Genomic DNA, 21,354 nt, shown 5'->3' with positions numbered 1-21,354 from the left:
TGTATGTTGAAGGTGCGATCGTCACTATTTTTTTACCTCGTTAAGAGGTGTTTTTATTTGATTTATTATACTAATAAAACCGATTTTTTTATGTTGTCAAATTTTAAAAAAGTCAAGGCATCCTACAGAATGGGAGTAAACATTTACATTTTTCTATGTATGTTCAGTGAACGTATTTTAGTTTCTTAGTTCTAGAGGTTGCCATGACTTATTCAAAATTTGACAACATTTAGGAGTAGATAATGAAATCAAAAAATAGCTTTTATTAGTATAAGAAATCCAATAAAATGTCCTCATGAAAACGCTTTAAACCGAAATTAAAGCATACAATGAACAATAGATACAATGAATAGTTAAAATTACTTCCATTCATGATTTAATCCTCAGAATTGTTTTTACATCAGAAAAATCTCTACAATTTTGAGATTTTCAACTTTGGCGTCGAATTCCAAAGACATGGGCAATGGTTCACAATGGGGACTATTTTTTAGGAATGCCGTGATGTATTGAGAGTAGGTCCTACCGAAAATAATAAAGGTTAGTCCAATTATATAGGCCACGTAATTCAAAATGTCGACCAACACCGGTTTTTTGTATTCTTAGCTATACCGCGGAACCTGTAGGTGATGGAAAATAATTTTGTATGGGACTTTTACTCAGGAGCACCCAAATATCATGGAAAACTTGAAATGGTTCGTGGAAATTTTTGGCTGTGTACCTGTGTTGTTATTTGGTCTAAGATCTTAAAAAATGGATGGGAAATAATTTAATACGAACTAAAATTGATTAAATTAACATAAATAAATAGTTTTTAAAAATTAAAAGTACTTTTGGTGTGAGTATTATTGACTTTTAAAAGTGTCCCAACTTACAGACCTCTTTTTCAAAATGTCGTTTTTTGACACTTTTCAAAAAAAATTATTTTTTAGTTTTCCCTAAGGAAAAAAAATTGTTTTTTTTCGTTTTTTAAAACTAATAGACTAACCTTTCAATCAGTACCAAATGCGTAAAGTTTCATTAGTGAAAGTCGAAATGGCAAATTAAAAACAAAAGGTGTACCAACCTACAGACCTCTCCCCCACATAATTGAATGGTGACGTCATATTACAAAAACGTCTATGGTAACTAAATGATGTTGATTCTGTTCGCGAGATATATGGTAAAGACTTTTATTTTCGGAGTGTCAGAATAAAAGTCTTTAAGAGACTTTTATTTTTGACTTTTATTAATAAAAATCAGATATAACTGTTATTGTATGAGTAAAAAAATAAAAGTTAAAAGTAACTGTTATATTTTAGAGATAATTTAAACATTAAAAAATAATAATTTTTATTTTAAAACGCATTGTTAACCGTTAAATTTTATTTAAATTTTAAAAGTTAAGAAATAATAATAACGGGTGATTATTTGATATTAGTTTTTGAAATTAACAGTTATTTTCGGGCCCTGCTTATAATCATTACGGTCCCTGTCATAAATTTTTTTGTGTCCAATCAAAGCTGCTATTGGTAACCTTTTCCTTATGTATCAAGCAGTTTGGATAGCTTTTGACCACAAAAACTCTCCTAGATCGGCAAGTACGAATGTACTTGCTCATTCAGAAATTGTCAAAAGACTTAAAATGTAATATTTTGTAATTAAAAATTGTTAAAAGGCGTTTAAGCGATAAGAAAACGTATATTCCATTAGGTTCCGATATGTGTGAGCGAGTAGCTCTACTTGCTGAAACGTGTTTTTACAGAGAAAAGCCACACTTTTTACAAAAACCGATTGTAACTAACTAACTGGCGCATATATTAATTTAAAAAATAAAAAAATGTCGTGGCGGCAATGCTTAAATAATTTTAAAAAATCTGAACCAGAATGACTTAGGGATGTGATGCTTCTCCGTTTTTTTCCATATTGTTGACTTTGCATTACCTCTTGTAATTCAGAAATGCCTGTTGCTTGTTATCCTTCTTCTAACAAATTGATCTTTAGCCGCTCCAGTTTTTATGGCGATGATAAAGTTCTTATATTATTTGGGTAGACTAGAAATCAAGATTATTACACAGATTATTAATGCTTGTCCACAGGTGAAGAAAATGTATTGACGAACTCGCACATACCGGCCTTACCTGTCACTCGCATGCTATTGTATATCCTTCAGCAAGGTCCAAGCATCCGTTGCTGCTGTGCATGCACCAGCACGCTTCGCATTTGAATTGACCAATTATCATAATTCTTTTAATCGAACGAACTTATTTACTGCAAGTGCTTTTTAGAAAATTTCTGCACTCATGTGACTTTCAACCCCTGCCTGTCAACCACACAAGAATCTTATTCGGCCGCACTCGCCTGATCTGGGTCCATAACCTAAGGAAGATTGTGTTCCAAATGTTGGGCAAACAAACGCAGAATAAGGGTGAAGTTAAAGTTTTATTTGTGTCAATGCGACCAGACATAGCTAAACTCGAGAAGTGGTTCACAATGGGGACTATTTTTTAAAAATGCCGTGATGTTTTGAAAGTAGATTTCAGCGAAAATAATTAGAGTTTTTTTTGTGGCCTATATAAGGCCACAAAATTCTAAGTATCGGCAAACATCCGTTTTTTGAATTCATAGCTATACCGCGTATCATGGCTGATGGAACCTAAGTTTGTACGGGACTTTTACTCAGTAGCACCCAAATTTAATGGAAAACTAGATATGGTTCGTCGACATTTTTGGCTGTGTACCCTTGGAATTGAAGCGTCCTAAGCCTTTTTACTACTTCGTTTCTTATATATATTAAAACTCTAGACTATTTTAAAAATAGGTAGTAACTGTATCTTGATAAAGTTTTGATTACATTTTTTTAAAACGTTATGGTTTTTTTTGTTAATTACTGCTTATGTAAACAGTTTAGGATATCAAAAAAGAAACAGGCAATTTTTAAAGCATACTGATGCTCCAATCAACACAAGAAGTGTTCCAAAAATCGATGTTACAATAACAGCAATAAGATGAGCGTCGCTGATTACAGTCTCAACGCGTGGCAGCTCTGCGCGATTAATTTCATTAATATTTTCAAGGAACTTCAATGTATTAAAATAAAATACTTCATTTGTTGATCCAGCATTGTTGTGAGCCGTAACGCGTAAGTTGTATGAAGCTCCTGAATCTAAATCGCCAATTGTGTACCATGCCTGACAATATAAAAAATGATTAGGATTTAATAAAAAATGTTGTATATTAATATATCGTACATTTGACTCGATCTTGTTAGACACCATTATCCATTCCGTTGTAGGTCCAAGAAATCTATATTCTATGCTGAAGTATGTTATAGAGCACCCACCGTCTAGCCAAGAAGATAAGTCCAATGAAATTGATGTTACATTTAAAAGAATAAAATTCTGTTTCGTTGGAGCAATCGGTTTCATGCCTTATAAGGGAAAATATAATTAATGTTAAACAATTTTGTTGTGTCGGTCATCATACCTTTGGTTTTTATTATTTTTATATCACTTGAAGCACTTCTACCAATTTTATTAAATGCGTTCATTGTAAATTGGTAACGTGTTCCGCATTGTAGATTTTCTAGTACATAAGAGTTAAGGCGCCGATCTAATGTTAGGCTTTCCCACTGTGATGATTCCTGTCGAAACGTCAATGTGAAGCCTTTTAAAACAGCACCCCCGATGTCAATTACTTTCCATTGTATAGAGACTGAGTATTTGTAAATCGAAATAATAAAAACCATTGGAGCTGAGGGTGGCACTAGCGAATAAATAAAAAATAACTTTTAATTGAAATTACATGTCTCTTACGTTTTAGATAATTTTACCTTGTACAAATAGCTGATACGTAATGTGGTCATTTCCAATGGGATTTCTAACTAAGCAAGAATAATTTCCTTCATTTTCTCGCTGAATGTTTCGAAGACTTAGTGTATTGTTATTGCTCACGTCCGTACGTAAATAATTCTTAAATCGGGTATTTGACACTTTCCACTCCGCAGTTGCTTTTGGATACCCCACAAACGCACACGATAATTTAATATCTGCTCTCCAAACGACCCAAAGCGTTTGACTAAATGAAAATATTGCTGCTGGTATAAAAGAGCTAGGCTTCAGTTTAATAACGGGTGTACTGGGACCTTGTCCAATTTTTGTACATGCAGTTACCCAAGCCTCATAGGATTCTTTCGAATTTAATTCCTTAGCTTCAAAATAGCGGTGATGTGCTTGTAAAACTTCCTTAAGTATGTTAAGCTCTAGTCCCTTTTCAAGCACCCTTATGTATACATTATACTTAGTTATGAAGCCATTTGGACGTTGAGGCGGGAGCCAGCTTATAATTACTGATGATTCTGTGCTAACAACAGTTTTGACGTTTTCTGGAGCATCTGGAACCGCTTCCTCAGTAGTGCACATTACAGCAGCACTTAATGCTCCCTCCCCAACACTGGTAAAAGCCAAAATTTGAAAGCTGTAATTGGTAAAGGGTTGCAGACCATGAATCACAGTGCTGAGGGCTGACGTTATTTTTGTTTCGGGCGCCATATATTCATGCTCTATATATATTGGCTCATACGTTAGTTTAAATCCTTGAATAATTCCATTGCAAAATTCTTTTGGAGGAGACTGCCAAGATATTTGAATACTTTGTGCTGTTAGGCCAATACAAAGCACTGACTGAGGACTTGCGGACGGGATGTCTTCTAAGGTGCGACCAAAAGCTACTTCGCTAGGTGGTCCATCTCCTTTTACATTATAGGCTGATATTATGATTGCATATTGCGTATACTTTTCTAGTCCAACTAGCCGAAAATCATTATTATTCTCCGTTTGTGAGCTGCATACTTTAGTTTGATTTTTAATGTCGTTCAAAGAATTCAGATTTCGATATGTAATTTTGTAACCCAATATCTCTCCATTCCAACTATCACGAGCGGGTGGCTGCCAGGTAATTAATAACTATAAAGAAACAAAAATATTTTATAATTAACATAAAAGCCGATAAAAAAGTTCAATAGTACACTCAGAAAAAAAAAATTCCTAGATTTAAGGAAACATGGACTACATTGCCTAAAATGGTGATTTAAGGCCATTGTGGACTTAAAAATAGTAAAAATGGACATAAATGTTCAATTTTAGGCCATAGATTTTAAGGAATTAAAATCGTGAAATATAGTCCACTACCTAAAAAATAGCACATGCCCATAAACAACACAAAAAAACTTTTTTTTTAACAAAAAATAAAAACAAATCATTTTTTATTATTCGGGAGGAAATTACGATCTTGGTACTTATCAAAATTTTACCCATATATGAGTATATTTAAAAAAAATAGTCTATAAACAATAATATATGTATTTGTTTTTATATTTTCAAGAAAATGTTTAATTAATTTTATTGTGTTGATTTTTTATATAGCGAAAATGTATAAAACTATACATTTAGTTTTTTTTTGCCATACAGTAATCATTTGCTAATTACTTAATGTATGGACAGCCACAAGTTTGATGATTTGGCTTCAATGTATTTTTAGGAAAAGTATCCCTAAAAGGAAAATAATATGCAATTAAAGACGCTCTAAATCCTTCGTTCAAGGACTAGCTATTGTTATAATAAATAAGTGGTCAATTTTGTGTCGATCGGATTAATAGTTTTACGATTTACACGATTACTAGTGTCCACCGCAAAGGTAATTTCGAAAAAACAAGATTCTGAGATAATCGCGTTTAAAGTTTCAAGTTTGTAACGGCCGATGTGCAGGTAGTGGTAGTGCGCTATAAATAGCTACAACTTCGGTTCTAATGCTCCGATCGTTCTGAATTTTTGTAAGAGTATTCCCAACAGTATATATCAGTATATTTTCATCTATCACAACTGTATATAAAAAATAGTCATAATATGCTAGCATATGTTAGCTATGCTGTTAAATTAACAATGTTTATCTTATCCATATGAGATGTTAGCTTAGTAAGAGAGTGCGGCGTACACATAATATTTTAATAATTTTTATCTAATAAAAAATTTTAAAAATGACTTTATGTGTCGCTTAGACACATGTACTTAACAGTGTCTGATGGTGTGACTGGTAAGGTGTCTGCCCCTGAAGCGAGAGGACCCCGGTTCGAATCCCACTGGTGCAAATGAGTTGAAAGTTTTTTTCAGTTGTAAAATTCATTTACTAATAACAATAAAAAATAAATACAACAATAAAATTAAAAAATAAATGTAAAAAAAAAAAAATAAAACATGTCTTGTACTGGACTCGAACCCGGTTCAAAATAACCGGGAACTGGCATAGTTTCCTCTGGGCTACGCCCTTATTAAATTTTCGAGTGGCTAACTGCTTTTGTAAGTTTAGATGAATATCTAAATGCTTAAATTTTTCATGGCCTTAAAACAAGTCAGTGTGTTAGGACTTAAAACAAGTCTAAGATTCCTTAGGTCCAAAATTAGTCCATATTACCTTAGTTTAAGTCCATTTTTTGGGTTTTAAGTCCATATTTTTTTCTGGGTGTAGTATTTGGAAAAATTCTCATAATTCTCGTTAGATTTTTTCAATGCAGCGAAGGAGGCATTTCGATCTTTAAGGGCAGTTTTCTCGTTCGTCCTGCAAAGTAAAATTTAGCTAATGGAAGGATAAATTTATCCCGGTGTGAAATCGGTTTTCGTTTTCTCGTCCGTCATTTAAAACTCCAAATAAAAGGCGCACTAATTTGAGACTATGTGGCAGCCCCACAACAGAAAAGTTAACTAATTGTCAAAAATTAATCGAAAAACAAAATTTCTAACTAATAAAAAAACAATGTTGGCAGAAAAAAAGTTTCGCCGTAAAAATTATACCGATGAACAGGAGACAATTCTTGTAGAACCGGTGTCTTCGGAATCGCGTCCGGGAGATTAAATTCTTACATGCGTGTAATCTATGGCTCCAAAGTGAAGATCTTCAATACGCGGGTACTTCATAAATTGTTTTGAAAGGACGTTATAGCAAAAGAAACTTGCTTAACAATCGCCAACTGACTATATTGTCGTTTCCCTGTAATAATGGTTTTTGCCTATATGGAATTAGTAAAATCAAATGAATACTTCCTTACTTTAGATTCAAGTTGCAAAACAATTTTTTGCAAAACAAATAGCACCGCTTTTTCTCAAGCGAAGCCTTTTAACAAATTCTTCACCACTGTAATGTTGGAAGTAATTTCTTTGGTCTTGATATCTGCGCCGATGGCAACATAAGGACGAGTAAACCATTTTTTGTTTATCGCTCCGTTGTCCCGGCAGGCAAATTAAAGTACGGACGAGAAAACGGCCCTAAGTGTATCGTTTTGGTCCAGCCTTAAGCGCATCTGTTATCCCTTTATCGTACTCCATATAGTTCTTTCGTATTCTCCGAAGCCTGAGCAGGAGCAGAATTTATTTTTCGTCCGATACCGGACCGATATTTGTTTTTGCTTTTCGTCAATTGCCCTTTTTTAATCTGTCATTTCATTTGTTATACCCGTTACTAGTAAAGTAAAAGGGTATATTGTATTCGTTGGAAAGTATTGAACAGGTAGAAGAAAGTGTTACCGAACCTATAAAGTATAAAATTAAGGTATTCACCAGTCCTGGCAGGTGTGGCTAATGGCAGATGTAGCAAGTCTGACAAACGGTTACATGAAGTTTGATATTAATAATATAAGCTCAGGTCGACCTACTGCAGGTGTAGAATTTTATTATTTTAAGTGTTTTCTTGTTGGATATACGAAATTTTCACCTGCCACATCTGCCATTTGCCAAGACTGGTGAATACCCTAAAAGTTTCTAGTGAATCAATTTGACACATTAAAATGCAGGCGAAACAGTAATTTCAATAAAACGTTTGGTATTACGTTCTAAGGTTAGATAATGATGGTACGTATATTAAAAGTATTTTACTAGAGTAGATTGGTAGTATTAGGCTTGTATCCCAGTTAAGTCCCCGTAAGGCAAATATTAAGAATTTTTTGGCACAGACTCAATCCGGTCAAAAAATGGTCGGACTAATGAAATAAACAAGGTATTTGTTACTTAGGGATCATCAAATTCCTTCGCCCACCTTTTGATAAAAGCAAGCCGGGAGCGTGGCTTTATTTACCATTGTAGTAATGTGGTCAGAAAATGTAAGTCCCCGTAAGGCTAATATTAAGAACTTTTTTGGCACAGACTCAATCCGGTCATAAATTGGTCGGACTAATGAAATAAACAAGGTATTTGTGACTTAGAGATCATCAAATTCCTTCGACCACCTTTTGATAAAAGCAAGCCGGTAGCGTAGCTTTATTTACCATTGTAGTAATGTGGTCAGAAAATGTAAGTTTAGGATCCATATAAGCTTCAACACATCATTGTTAAGACTAGAGGGAGACCGTTAATGAATAATATAAATAGAAGCGGTCCAAGGTGACTTTTTTGGAAACCCTAATTAAACCCTAACAAAATGTAAAAGAAATTTCCAAAATAGGACCCCTTCTTTCCTTTAGTTTCTCAAACTAAAATGAGTTGTTTTCGTAACTCAATATAATTGGACAATGTTGTACAATTGTATTTTTTTTTTGTTTGGGCTGGGGGGGAAAATGACTTCTGCATCTCACACTACCGTGGTGTGTGGGGCTTGCACCCAATATTTGTCTTGATTAAAAAACGGTCAGTAGCAAATTCCACCCAGAACGGATTGACCTAAAAATCTAGAAGAATCACAGTAAGTACAAAAATAATTAGGAGCCGCGTAAGGGGTACTTTTTAGAACAAAAAACGACCCCAAAGTTCCCCAAAATTCGATTTGTTTTTTTTTTAATCCTTTCTTCTGCCATTTCTCTGTTATAAATGTTGTTAAAATGGTTTAAAAATGTGATGTTCATAATATTATGGCATACCCGCAAATAACTGCATTTAAATTTCTTGGAGATTCAGCATCCTTAACCAAGTCCCCAATATTTTCAAATTTGGCTAACCTGATGTGACGTCACGCGTCCCCATATGTTTGTATGTATGTTCTGCTGGCGCATGTATGTATGTACGTATGTATGTCCTGCTGTCGCAATTTAAGTGTGACCGCGCAAGGGGAAAATGAAAATACCACAGCCAAAAAAAATCGATTATATCGCAAAACTTAAGTAAACGTTAAATTTTAAAATATCGGAAGACCTTACAGAAATCCCATTAAGCTGAATTTTACAGTAAAAATTTTCCTTAAAATTGCTTTTGTTTTTTAAAATGCAAAAGCCCGATAAGCAAACTATTTATAAGTTTTCAAATGTTGAGTTATCGACAAACTTTGGATTTGTATAAAACAAAAACAAACAATCATTTGCTCTGCTATGTACACACACACGCACAAAATAAATATATCCAAAAAATGCGTATTTTACACACACAGCCCTTAGATACATATATGCGTGTGTACGTTTGTGTGTGTGCATTGCATCTGACTAAGGAATTGAGATTCGCTCAAATTCAAATTCAAGATAATACTGATATCCTTTGGCTAAAAGAATATTTAATTTACATTTCCACAACATACTTACATAAGACATTTTGTAACCGATTTTTGTGAACTAAAATTCAAATCGCATTGATAATATTAAAACAACATTAACTATTCAAACCAATTGATTCTCTTGCTCTTTATTACACGTGCCTCCTATTGTTTAAACAAATTCAAATGTTTAAACAATTTGATTCACGGCTTCCCCGCTCACCTGCCTTCCTTATCTCTAAAGATTATAAAATGAAAGACCGATTTTTAGGGGGATACGACCACAGCCTAAACCATAAGAGCTAGAGCAGCCAAATTTTTTCACAGTATTACATTGGGGGCGTAGGCGTCCGACATGTCCCCCCAGTGGCCCCAAACAGCTCCAATATCCATATTTAGAGCAAAAAATCATTAGATTTACTTAAGCTTAGCTTCTAAAGTGGTTGGAATTTCGAAATTTTGATTTTGCAGAATGTTAGGTCTTGAAAGGGCCTAATTAGAAATCTAAAAGAAATTTCGATATCCCCCATAATGGTTATTCTATGGCCCAAATGCTTAAGTTTAATTTTTTAAGTTTTTAACATTTTTTTAAAGTATTTTTAACGAATCTATTTAGATTTCCTAAGTTATTGCGTCGCATTTTGTGGGAGCCTGCCGAGAGAGCGAAACCCAGAGAGCGGATGCCAAGAGAGCGACGGCCGAGAGAGCAACAGCCAAGAAATGGGGAGGGGTAGTGCTACAGTGAAAGGGGAGGGGAAAGAGGCAATTTAATTTAAATTTGTTTTGGATTTTAAAAACTTAAACTCCAATCAAAATGATTTTCGATCAATAGTCAGTCCCGTGGATCAAATGCTTAGGTTTTATTTTTCATTTTGTAGCAGAAGTAAGAGCCTTATTTAATTTCCACCATGGAAGAAAGTAGAAAATTACTACAAATTCTGTGAGCAGAGCCAAAATGTTTCTAAGTTAAATATTAATCTTAAGATTTGAACTTTTGACCAAATACGTATGTACATATGTATATTTGGATGTTTTGATTTGCTTAAATGTATGTACAATACATGTATATACACACAATGTGTGTTTGTTTCTATTCGAAAGTAGATAATGTGCTTAAATACAAATAAAACAAGAGAGAACGCTATAGTCGGGTTGGTGTCCCGACTATCTAATACCCGTCACTCAGCTTAAGGGAGTGCGAACGCTGTACTCGAGTTGGTGTCCCGACTAATAATCGTAACTCAGCTAGAGGGAGTGCGAGGGAGATAGATATATAATTTTTAATTGCGTATAACTTTTTAATGAATAGTCCGATTTGAAAAATGTCTTCTACATTTCGATAGGTATAAATATACACAACAAAATTGCATTTATACTTCTCGGAAATCTTTAAAGATGTGGGCGCAGGACCCATTTTAAAATCGTTAGTGGGCGATTGTGGGCGTTAGAGGGGGCGTGGCGCTCGGCTAAAATAAACTTGCGCTGCGTAGGAAGCCAAAGAATATGTGTGGGAAATCTCAACCTTCTAGCTTTTGTAGTTTCTGAGATCTCAGCGTTCATACAGACAGACAGACGGACAGACGGACAGACGACCTTAAAATTAATAATTTTCGATCAAATGTGGAATCTGAAAATAATACGTTACTTTGCTGTTTTTGTATTAGATGCCAATCTTTTACTGTGTGTACAAAGGTTTTCGTTTCATTCAAAACAAGAAATTTGAAAACAACAAATTCCAATTTACAAACAAGTATACATATTTGTGCGCAAACTAAAATTGCATTAATAACATTGTAACTGATAGAAGGTATCATTTATCTCCTCCGTCCACCAGTATACCTCTGCTCCTCTTCTGTGGGGATTGCCAGACTTTGGCATATCAGCATCACAAGCCCCAAGCAGCCGTCACCGACACATCGTATGTCACCCGCAGCTGGGATCCATATAGCTTATCGTCGTTTTCCAGCCAGATTCCGCGGCGTTTCACTCTATATTGCTTTCAAATTATAACCAAATCCACGTGCTGTTCTAGTACTATATGGGACAGCAGGTCATCTGCTCTGCGGCTTCTGTGAACTTCTGTGACCATTTGTAAACCGATTCTGAACACTCTTATTTGTCAGTTTCATTATAAACTATCAGGAAGGAATATTATGCCCTTGCAAAGGCTATTATAATTTCAGTCAAATGTTGGGAATGCAGCGAAGGAGACGTTTCCGACCACATAAAGTAGATATATTCTTGATCAGCATCACTAGACGAGTCGATCCACCCATGTCTGTTTGTCCGTCTGTCCATTTCTATGTAAACTAGTCTCTCAGTTTTAAAGCTGTCGCTATAAAACTTTTCCAAAAGTCTTCTTTCTGTTGCAGGTAGTACATACGTCGGAACGAGCCGGATCGGACCACAATATCTTAAGGCTCGCATAGGAATAATCAAAAAAGTAATAGAAAATTCATTGTAACTTTGTAGGAAGTAGTCGTTTTGATTTTTGACATTTTAAAACAACATTTTAAATAGGCATACCGGCAAGGGTATATAAACTTCTTGTTTTATTATTCCATTTGCGATGGCGGATGCCCAGAATTATAGAGGTATTTTTAAATTGTCGGCAATTCCAAATGCATTTGAACGTATTATTACTTTACATTTATGTTCCTCGCTAATATCACCGATTCAACATGGTTTTGTTAAAAGAAGCGACCAACATGAATTGTCATCTTTTATAATAATTTTTTTTTTAGCGGCATTTTTTGTTGAATCTTCTCTCTTAGAGACTAACGACAAATCTTAATCTAGCTTATATATTTTAATTAATTACAAATTAATTGTTTAGAATAACGGCCCTAACTAGTTTGGCTGGGTGGGGAGGGCTCTTCGCCGGAGTCGTGTATAGCTAAGGGTCCAGGTTAGAGACCGCGCAAGGTCATTAGGATGGGCCTGGAGCTTAATATTGTACTAGTGAATATTTTCATTCCGTATATACCACGGTGCTCCTGGTATAGTTCTCAATATCTTTGATTGAGCTCTCTGGATTATTTCTGGCTGGCACATGCGTTTCCCCATAGCTCGGAGCCATATGTCCAAATTAGTTTTAGGACTGCATTATACAAAAGAATTTTATATTCTAATTTTAGATTGCTGGCTTTAATTTTCAAATGGTTTCTATTAGCTTCGATATTTATTATAATAAATGGATTTAACAATAAAATCCGGAATGACGTTTTATATTAAGATTTCAGTAAAGCCCTTGACTCTGTTAACTACTGTCTTATTTTATTCAAGATAGATTTTCTTGGGTTTCCATGTAATCTATTAACTTGGATTTCAAGTTATTTGATGGGGACGAATCAGAGAGTTATATTTAAAAACGCTGTTTCTAAAATGTTCCATGTGACATCTGTTTAATTTGTTTGTTAACGAACTTTCTTTCGCATTCTCGTATATTAATGTATGCTGCTGATGTTAGCTTTGTTTGACATATAATAAGAGAGTCTGATTTTGGATTACAATCAGATATTGATCATTTTCAGGTATGGTGTGAGTATATAAGTTTAAATACCCTCTTAATCTGAACTGACTTAAATGCAACGTTGTGACCTTCTGACAGACAGACAGACAGACAGACAGACAGACAGACAGACAGACAGACAGACAGACAGACAGACAGACAGACAGACAGACAGACAGACAGACAGACAGACAGACAGACAGACAGACAGACAGACAGACAGACAGACAGACAGACAGACAGACAGACAGACAGACAGACAGACAGACAGACAGACAGACAGACAGACAGACAGACAGACAGACAGACAGACAGACAGACAGACAGACAGACAGACAGACAGACAGACAGACAGACAGACAGACAGACAGACAGACAGACAGACAGACAGACAGACAGACAGACAGACAGACAGACAGACAGACAGACAGACAGACAGACAGACAGACAGACAGACAGACAGACAGACAGACAGACAGACAGACAGACAGACAGACAGACAGACAGACAGACAGACAGACAGACAGACAGACAGACAGACAGACAGACAGACAGACAGACAGACAGACAGACAGACAGACAGACAGACAGACAGACAGACAGACAGACAGACAGACAGACAGACAGACAGACAGACAGACAGACAGACAGACAGACAGACAGACAGACAGACAGACAGACAGACAGACAGACAGACAGACAGACAGACAGACAGACAGACAGACAGACAGACAGACAGACAGACAGACAGACAGACAGACAGACAGACAGACAGACAGACAGACAGACAGACAGACAGACAGACAGACAGACAGACAGACAGACAGACAGACAGACAGACAGACAGACAGACAGACAGACAGACAGACAGACAGACAGACAGACAGACAGACAGACAGACAGACAGACAGACAGACAGACAGACAGACAGACAGACAGACAGACAGACAGACAGACAGACAGACAGACAGACAGACAGACAGACAGACAGACAGACAGACAGACAGACAGACAGACAGACAGACAGACAGACAGACAGACAGACAGACAGACAGACAGACAGACAGACAGACAGACAGACAGACAGACAGACAGACAGACAGACAGACAGACAGACAGACAGACAGACAGACAGACAGACAGACAGACAGACAGACAGACAGACAGACAGACAGACAGACAGACAGACAGACAGACAGACAGACAGACAGACAGACAGACAGACAGACAGACAGACAGACAGACAGACAGACAGACAGACAGACAGACAGACAGACAGACAGACAGACAGACAGACAGACAGACAGACAGACAGACAGACAGACAGACAGACAGACAGACAGACAGACAGACAGACAGACAGACAGACAGACAGACAGACAGACAGACAGACAGACAGACAGACAGACAGACAGACAGACAGACAGACAGACAGACAGACAGACAGACAGACAGACAGACAGACAGACAGACAGACAGACAGACAGACAGACAGACAGACAGACAGACAGACAGACAGACAGACAGACAGACAGACAGACAGACAGACAGACAGACAGACAGACAGACAGACAGACAGACAGACAGACAGACAGACAGACAGACAGACAGACAGACAGACAGACAGACAGACAGACAGACAGACAGACAGACAGACAGACAGACAGACAGACAGACAGACAGACAGACAGACAGACAGACAGACAGACAGACAGACAGACAGACAGACAGACAGACAGACAGACAGACAGACAGACAGACAGACAGACAGACAGACAGACAGACAGACAGACAGACAGACAGACAGACAGACAGACAGACAGACAGACAGACAGACAGACAGACAGACAGACAGACAGACAGACAGACAGACAGACAGACAGACAGACAGACAGACAGACAGACAGACAGACAGACAGACAGAAGGTTGACGATTTTAAAATGGGTCCTGCGCCCACATCTTTAAAGATTTCCAAGAAGTATAAATGCAATTTTGTTGTGTATATTTATACCTATCAAAATGTAGAAGACATTTTTCAAATCGGACAATTCATTAAAAAGTTATACGCAATCAAAATTTATATATCTATCTCCCTCGCACTCCCTTTACCTGAGTGACGGGAGTAGCGTAGTAGAAACTACACTGTACAAAGTTTTATATATAATAATCTAGATATATAACTCCTCCCCTCTTAAGAATGATTAACGTCCTCGTTATATATAATATTCACTTAAAATAACATGTTAAAAACAAAGTTCCATTTTATAATTTATACAATAATTCTTAAACTAATCTTGTTCGCTGCGACTTTCATTTGAGTTACATTTTCGTTCCTTTCGTTTTCATTTGAGCATTTCGAATTCCTAATTAATTTTGTTTAAATTTAGATCTGTGCCGCCTTATATTTCTATTGTTTATGTATTCCTTATAATGAGTATCATCAAGCTTAGATATTTCTTTAGTTTTTCGAAATGGGTTATCAATTTTTAATTTTCTTTTCAGCTTCATATCAACTTTAGCAAAAGCTGTATCTATTTTATGTTCCTTTCTCTCTTTATTTAATCGCTTAATTTTATTTTCCTTACTTTGCTGTACGTCTATCGTTGGCTCTTCGTTATATAAATGGATGCTGGCGTTTTGCCTGTAGCACTATGAATAGTTTTGTGATTATAATTATAAATAACTAGCTGTACCCGGCGCGACTTCGTTCGCTTAAAATTAGTTTTGAGTACGGTTGTCAAGACTTTCCATTTCCACACCACCCCTGAGGTCCAATTAGACCAATTCCACTGAAACTTTCTGGTTTAATAATGTTAATTAATAGATTACTTTAAAACCTCTGTGTAAACCTTTCTAAACAAACTTCGCTGAAGACGGTCGTGCTTTTCAATCGCTCCCGAAAACGTTTAGCCTATCGTTGAATTAAGTCTATCTTCATAACCCAACTTGGAATATCTTATCACTTTCGATACGCCGCTTCACTGTGAAAAGCCAACTTTGTAAAGACTTTATTGTTAAATTTTAACAAATTAAAACAAGTGCTTCAACAAGTTGTCAATCCTAAAAGTGTTGTTGTTGTTTGGCTTTATCGTCTCACACGCAACGCTCTCGTTTACGGTTCGCTCAGCGTTGCAGCTTTCCGTTACATAGCTAGCATTTCTCGGGTACGAAACCGCGCTCAGAACATCGCCTGCATATCACGCTCTCCCGCTGTCTCCTCTCTGCGCCCCTCTTCGTTGGATAAACCGCCGCTGGACTTATAGCTCTACTGCTCTCTTATCCGATCTCGCTGCTTTTTCTCTTATCAATTTTCAACTACTCTTGAACTACACAAAAATGTCTTTAATTTGCTGCGCCAAGAAATGCAAATTTAGCGGCACCATCTCTGGTGATAACTACTTAATGTGCCGGCTGTGTGATAACTGCTCACATGTTAAATGTGGCGGTGGCGGTCATAATGGTAGAATTGGCGATATTGTTGGGAAACATAGGCAATTTTACTGGACTTGTACTTCATGCCTAAGCATTACCATGGAAATAAGAACTTTCATGAGGCAAACGAGATCTGCGTTCCAAAAGGTTCGGACTCAACTCAATGTCCTCTCTGACATATTTTGTTCTGTTGAATCTTCATTTCTGGGCCTCAAACTTATAAATGAATCTCCCAGAGGAAATATTCAACCCAATGCTGAACTTATTGCCGATAATGCACTGCTCTCTGTACCTCGTTCGCCGTTGAACATCTCTGCTACATCGATCACCATCAATACACCTGTACCAGCCTTACCCAATGCCTCAAACAATGATGACCCAGCTACAGCTACTACTGCTAATGTTCCTGATTCCGCTGACGCCGATCGCACTCTACTGGATTCAACTTCCCTACATACTGAAGTTACAGATGTTGGTCCTGGCACCTTAACTTCCGCACCACGACCGCTTATGGAATTCTCACCTTACCGACCGTCGGGATCTGCTGGCAACACCAGCGCTACCGCAAATGTTCCCAATCCCGATGAACTGCCGCTAACATCTGTTCCTCGCCCATCTGAATTACCATTGCGCTCAGTCAAACTTCGGAAAGCAATATTTGTGTCCCGCTTGTCACCTGATACTACGCCGGGAGCCGTCAAAAATCATCTATGCTCCAAGTTAAAAGCTACTCCTGATAATTTTATAATTAACAAATTTAATTTTAATCACACGCGTAAAATTTCCTCATTTAAAATTTTCCTTCCCGACAGTCTCCTATCAGAAGCTTTGAATCCTTCATTATGGCCTAATTACACTATTGTTCATGAATTTCTGCCTAAAGACTCGACCCGGGCACCTAAGATTACCGGTTCAAAAAACTAAGTTGCTTTTTTACCGTCATTTATCAAAACGTACGCAGTCTTTTGGGTAAACTTAACCAAATTCACACTAACAGCGCGTCATTTGACTTTGATGCCATCGCTTTTACCGAAACCTGGCTTAACTCTTCTGTTTCCGACCATGAAATCTTTGTTCATAAGTTCTCTACTTATAGAACGGATCGTTCTTCCTTTGCTGGTGGTGTCCTTATCGCGGTAAACAACAATTTCTCCTCTGAGTTGTTTCCTGTTGCTAACGAGACTGGTATTGAATTCGTTGCTGTAAAAGTTTGCATTGGCTCGACTTTTATCTTTTTGACCTGCTCATATATTCCCCCAACGTCAGATTCCTCAGTATATTTAAACCACCTATCTGCCATTCAGTTTGTGATGTCTGCCGTGGGTCAAGCTGACCAAATAATTGTGATGGGTGACTTTAACCTCCCACATATTTCCTGGATTCCCTGTGATGACTCTAATCTTTTGCTACCGACTTGCTCTTAGCTCAAATCAACTCAGTTAAAAATAATCGAAATAGACTTTTGGACCTCATGTTTGTAGGTGATGCCGCTCTTGCAACAGTTTCTAGAGTCAATGCAATTTCCCTTCCTGAAGATCCTTATCACCCCACTCTATCTATATCTGTTGAGCTTTTAAACCAATCTTACAAATCGACTGCACTAGCCCCCTGTCCGATCAAATGTTTTCGCAAAACAGATTACACTGGCTTTAATATGTACCTTTCGAGGATTGACTGGTCATTTCTATTAGAAATCCAAGATATGGACTCCGCCGTCCTACAATTTTACAACTCCATTTATCCGGCCTTGGATGCTTTTGTCCCAACACTGGATATATCCCCTTCTTCCAAGCCCCCGTGGTTTTCCAAACATCTCTCGTACCTAAAAAACAAAAAATCCAGGCTTTATAAAAAATATCAAAAATCCGGCTCTCTACTCGACTTTGCCCGTTACTCCACCATCCGCTCCCAATTCCTTACTGAAAACAGTCAATCCTATAATCTATACCTATCACAGTGTAAAGATAACTTTCGCACTAATCCAAAACAATTTTTCTCTTTCGTTAACTCCAAGCGAAAATCTAATGCTTTTCCCCCGTCACTTCGCTATCTCAATAAAACAGAAAACTCTGCTCCCGAGATTTCCAACTTATTTGCATCTTTTTTCCAGTCAACTTATTCTTCTAGACCCTACAACACCTCAACACCGTATCCCTATTACATTCCGCATGCTAATAACATATTTTTACCCCCTTTCACAGAGAGTGTCGTTCTGGAAGGAATGTCCTCTATTGCCATTTCATACTCAGCTGGCCCTGATAAGGTGCCAAGCTGCATTTTAAAACACTGTGCCCAAAATCTGTTATATCCAATTACACTTCTTTTTAACTTATCAGTCTCTTTGACCTGCCTACCTAGGATCTGGAATGAGTCTTACATAATTCCTCTTCATAAAAAAGGTTCTCGAGTGGACATCGAAAATTACCGTGGCATTGCCAAACTATCAGCCATTCCTAAACTTCTGGAAGATCTTATCACTCTTCAATTACAACATCTCTGCAGTTCCTTAATATCTCCTTCTCATCATGGGTTTATTAGGCATCGATCAACGACGACCAATCTCCTTGAGTTCTCTCACTTGATTAATCAAGGTTTCCTGCACCGTCTACAAACCGACGTTATATTCACTGATTTTAGCAAGGCTTTCGACTCGGTAAACCATTCACTGCTTCTGCTTAAACTTTCTTATTTGGGATTCCCAAATAACCTTCTAAAATGGATAGAGTCGTACTTAACAAATCGCACCCAACGAGTTCTCTTGGACCGTTACTTTTCATTCTTTTTATAAACGACCTACCTCAAGTTATTTCATACTCGTCTATTTTTATGTACGCCGATGACGTCAAAATTTGTTTCTCCTATTCCGATTGGTACCTTCATTCTCACCTTCAATTTGACCTTAACGAATTTCATAAGTGGTGTGTCAGTAATCTCCTTTTCCTAAACCATGCAAAGTGCAAGCTTATGACTTTCCACCGTTCCTCCCCACATCTTGTCTCCTACAGCCTTGGCAATCACAACCTAGACCGCATTACCACCTCAAACGACCTTGGAGTCCTTTTTGACCATAAACTATGCTTCAATAGCCATATTACTGCAACGGCAAACAAAGCCAAGGGTGTGTTAGCTTTCATAAAGCGATGGTCCAAAGAATTTGACGACCCGTACACTACCAAAACACTGTATGTAGCTTTAGTACGTCCTATTCTGGAATACTGTTCCTGTGTGTGGAGCCCGCAATATAAGGAGCCCCAGAACATTATCGAATCGGTACAAAAGCAGTTTCTGATCTTTGCACTGCGTAATCTTGGATGGGATTCTGGCAGACTACTTCCATCTTATCGAGCCAGACTTAAATTAATCGACTTGCCGTCTTTACAACACCGTAGAGTTTGCAATGCCATAATGTTTGTCCATAAGCTTCTTTTGGGTCTCGTTGATTCTGAATCACTCCTTTCCTATATACAATTAAACGTCCCATCTAGATTTACTCGTTCATTCCGTCCTTTGCGCTTGCCTTTGTGTAGGTCTAATTATGCCCCACATGAACCTTTTCGCGCACTATGTAACAACTACAATAGCCTATACAACATTTTATCTTTTGAATTACCTATCAGCACTCTTCCGTCTAATATTTTAAGTCACCTCGAATCGTTAGAATTGTAATAAGTTAGTGTATCCCTAGTCAAGCATATGTTAGCAGATAATTGTTAACCAACTAAATAAATAAATAAATAAAACAACATTTTTAGAAGATCCTTTGGGAGCCAGAATAATAAGGCTACTGGCAGAGCTAACTCTAGAGCATGCGACATAAAATTGTCCATGAGAGAAGCAATCTTCTCTAAGATCTAGTCCAGCCAGCTTTAAAGTCTGCCCCTGCGATTTACTTATAGTTATTGTAGCCTTTTAAACTGAAACGGCAGACTGGATGGTATTAATGGGATCCTGGGTAGAAACACTGTTTCCCCCTTCGCGCATCCCGTAAATACTATTGCTTCAATTACATTCTTATGAAGACCTTTTATATGCAATCGTGTCCCATTGCATAACTTTAGGGGACTTAAATATTGCAATAACATTACGTGTGCTCCAATCCTAAGAGACAGATTATACTGAGGAATTCCTGGAGGATTCAAAGAATTTAAAAATTCAAAAGGGTAATGAACAGCATTATCAGCATCAGGAACAGAGTCGACCGATTTATAGGAGACTTCTAAACCATCAAATGAGTTTAGCAATAAATTATTAATAGTAGTTGCTCTTTCATTTTTCGTTGTCAAAATGGCGCGCTCAGATAGCCAATCTAAGCTTTTACTTGATATGTTAGAAATGTCAGGAAATATTTTGGATGTAAGGTCTTGAACGTTTTTGACTACATTTCCTAAGCGTTATAACTATTTTTCCATCAACTGTTTCGTGAGCGCTAGTTTTTTTATCTGTGGCCAGCTCTTGCACCTCGTTGCACAACAGGAAAGGTTTGGCGAAAGTCTCCAGCTAGCAGGACTGTAATACCACCCATCAACATAGTATTCTCATTAATATCTTGCAGGGTTCTATTTATGGCTTCAAACCCACCTTTATGTGACATGGTGCACTCATCCCAAACAATTAACTTACAATTTTTAAACACATTACTTTGCTTTGAAATAGAGCAATTAGGTGTTTCTAAATTAACTAAATCCAAAGGAAGTTTAATATGTATAATAATAAAAATAGGCCTCTTCTAATTGCCTGCTTCCCACTCCCAAAAATCGAATTGTGGCAAGGTAGAGCAAGTGTATTTTTTGCATACGCCTCTTCTAATACTTGCGATATTAATTTGTTAAATCGTCGATGAAAATATATATCACCTTTTTAGATTCCTTATAAACATATATTAAATTCAGATTGTTTAAACAAATGTACATACATGTGAGATATTATATGGTAC

At 37.1% G+C, this 21,354-nt stretch overlaps 1 protein-coding gene across 2 annotated transcripts in view; it reads right to left on the bottom strand.

Moving 5' to 3' along the window:
• Window positions 1–2,774: 2,774 nt before the first annotated feature.
• Window positions 2,775–21,354, bottom strand: part of LOC138913569 (cell adhesion molecule Dscam1-like) — an 86,427-nt gene continuing 67,847 nt past the window's right edge. The window contains exons 2-5 of one of the 2 annotated variants that reach the window (XR_011419349.1): window positions 3,809–4,940; window positions 3,463–3,741; window positions 3,228–3,406; window positions 2,775–3,167 (exon numbers count right to left, since the gene is read on the bottom strand). Coding sequence is in view for 1 of the 2 variants with exons in the window: in XM_070217570.1 (XP_070073671.1) it covers window positions 2,999–3,022; window positions 3,081–3,167; window positions 3,228–3,406; window positions 3,463–3,526 (354 nt within the window). In the remaining variant the exon portion in view is untranslated. Of the gene's footprint in view, window positions 3,168–3,227; window positions 3,407–3,462; window positions 3,742–3,808; window positions 4,941–21,354 lie in introns of those variants that run through there. The other variant, XM_070217570.1, reaches the window with a different exon arrangement.

This window comes from Drosophila takahashii, chromosome 2L, assembly GCF_030179915.1.
Source record: "Drosophila takahashii strain IR98-3 E-12201 chromosome 2L, DtakHiC1v2, whole genome shotgun sequence".
Lineage (NCBI taxonomy): Eukaryota > Metazoa > Arthropoda > Insecta > Diptera > Drosophilidae > Drosophila > Drosophila takahashii.
The sequence above is the reverse complement of the archived record's forward strand: the minus strand, read 5'-3'. Positions and strand labels throughout refer to the sequence as shown.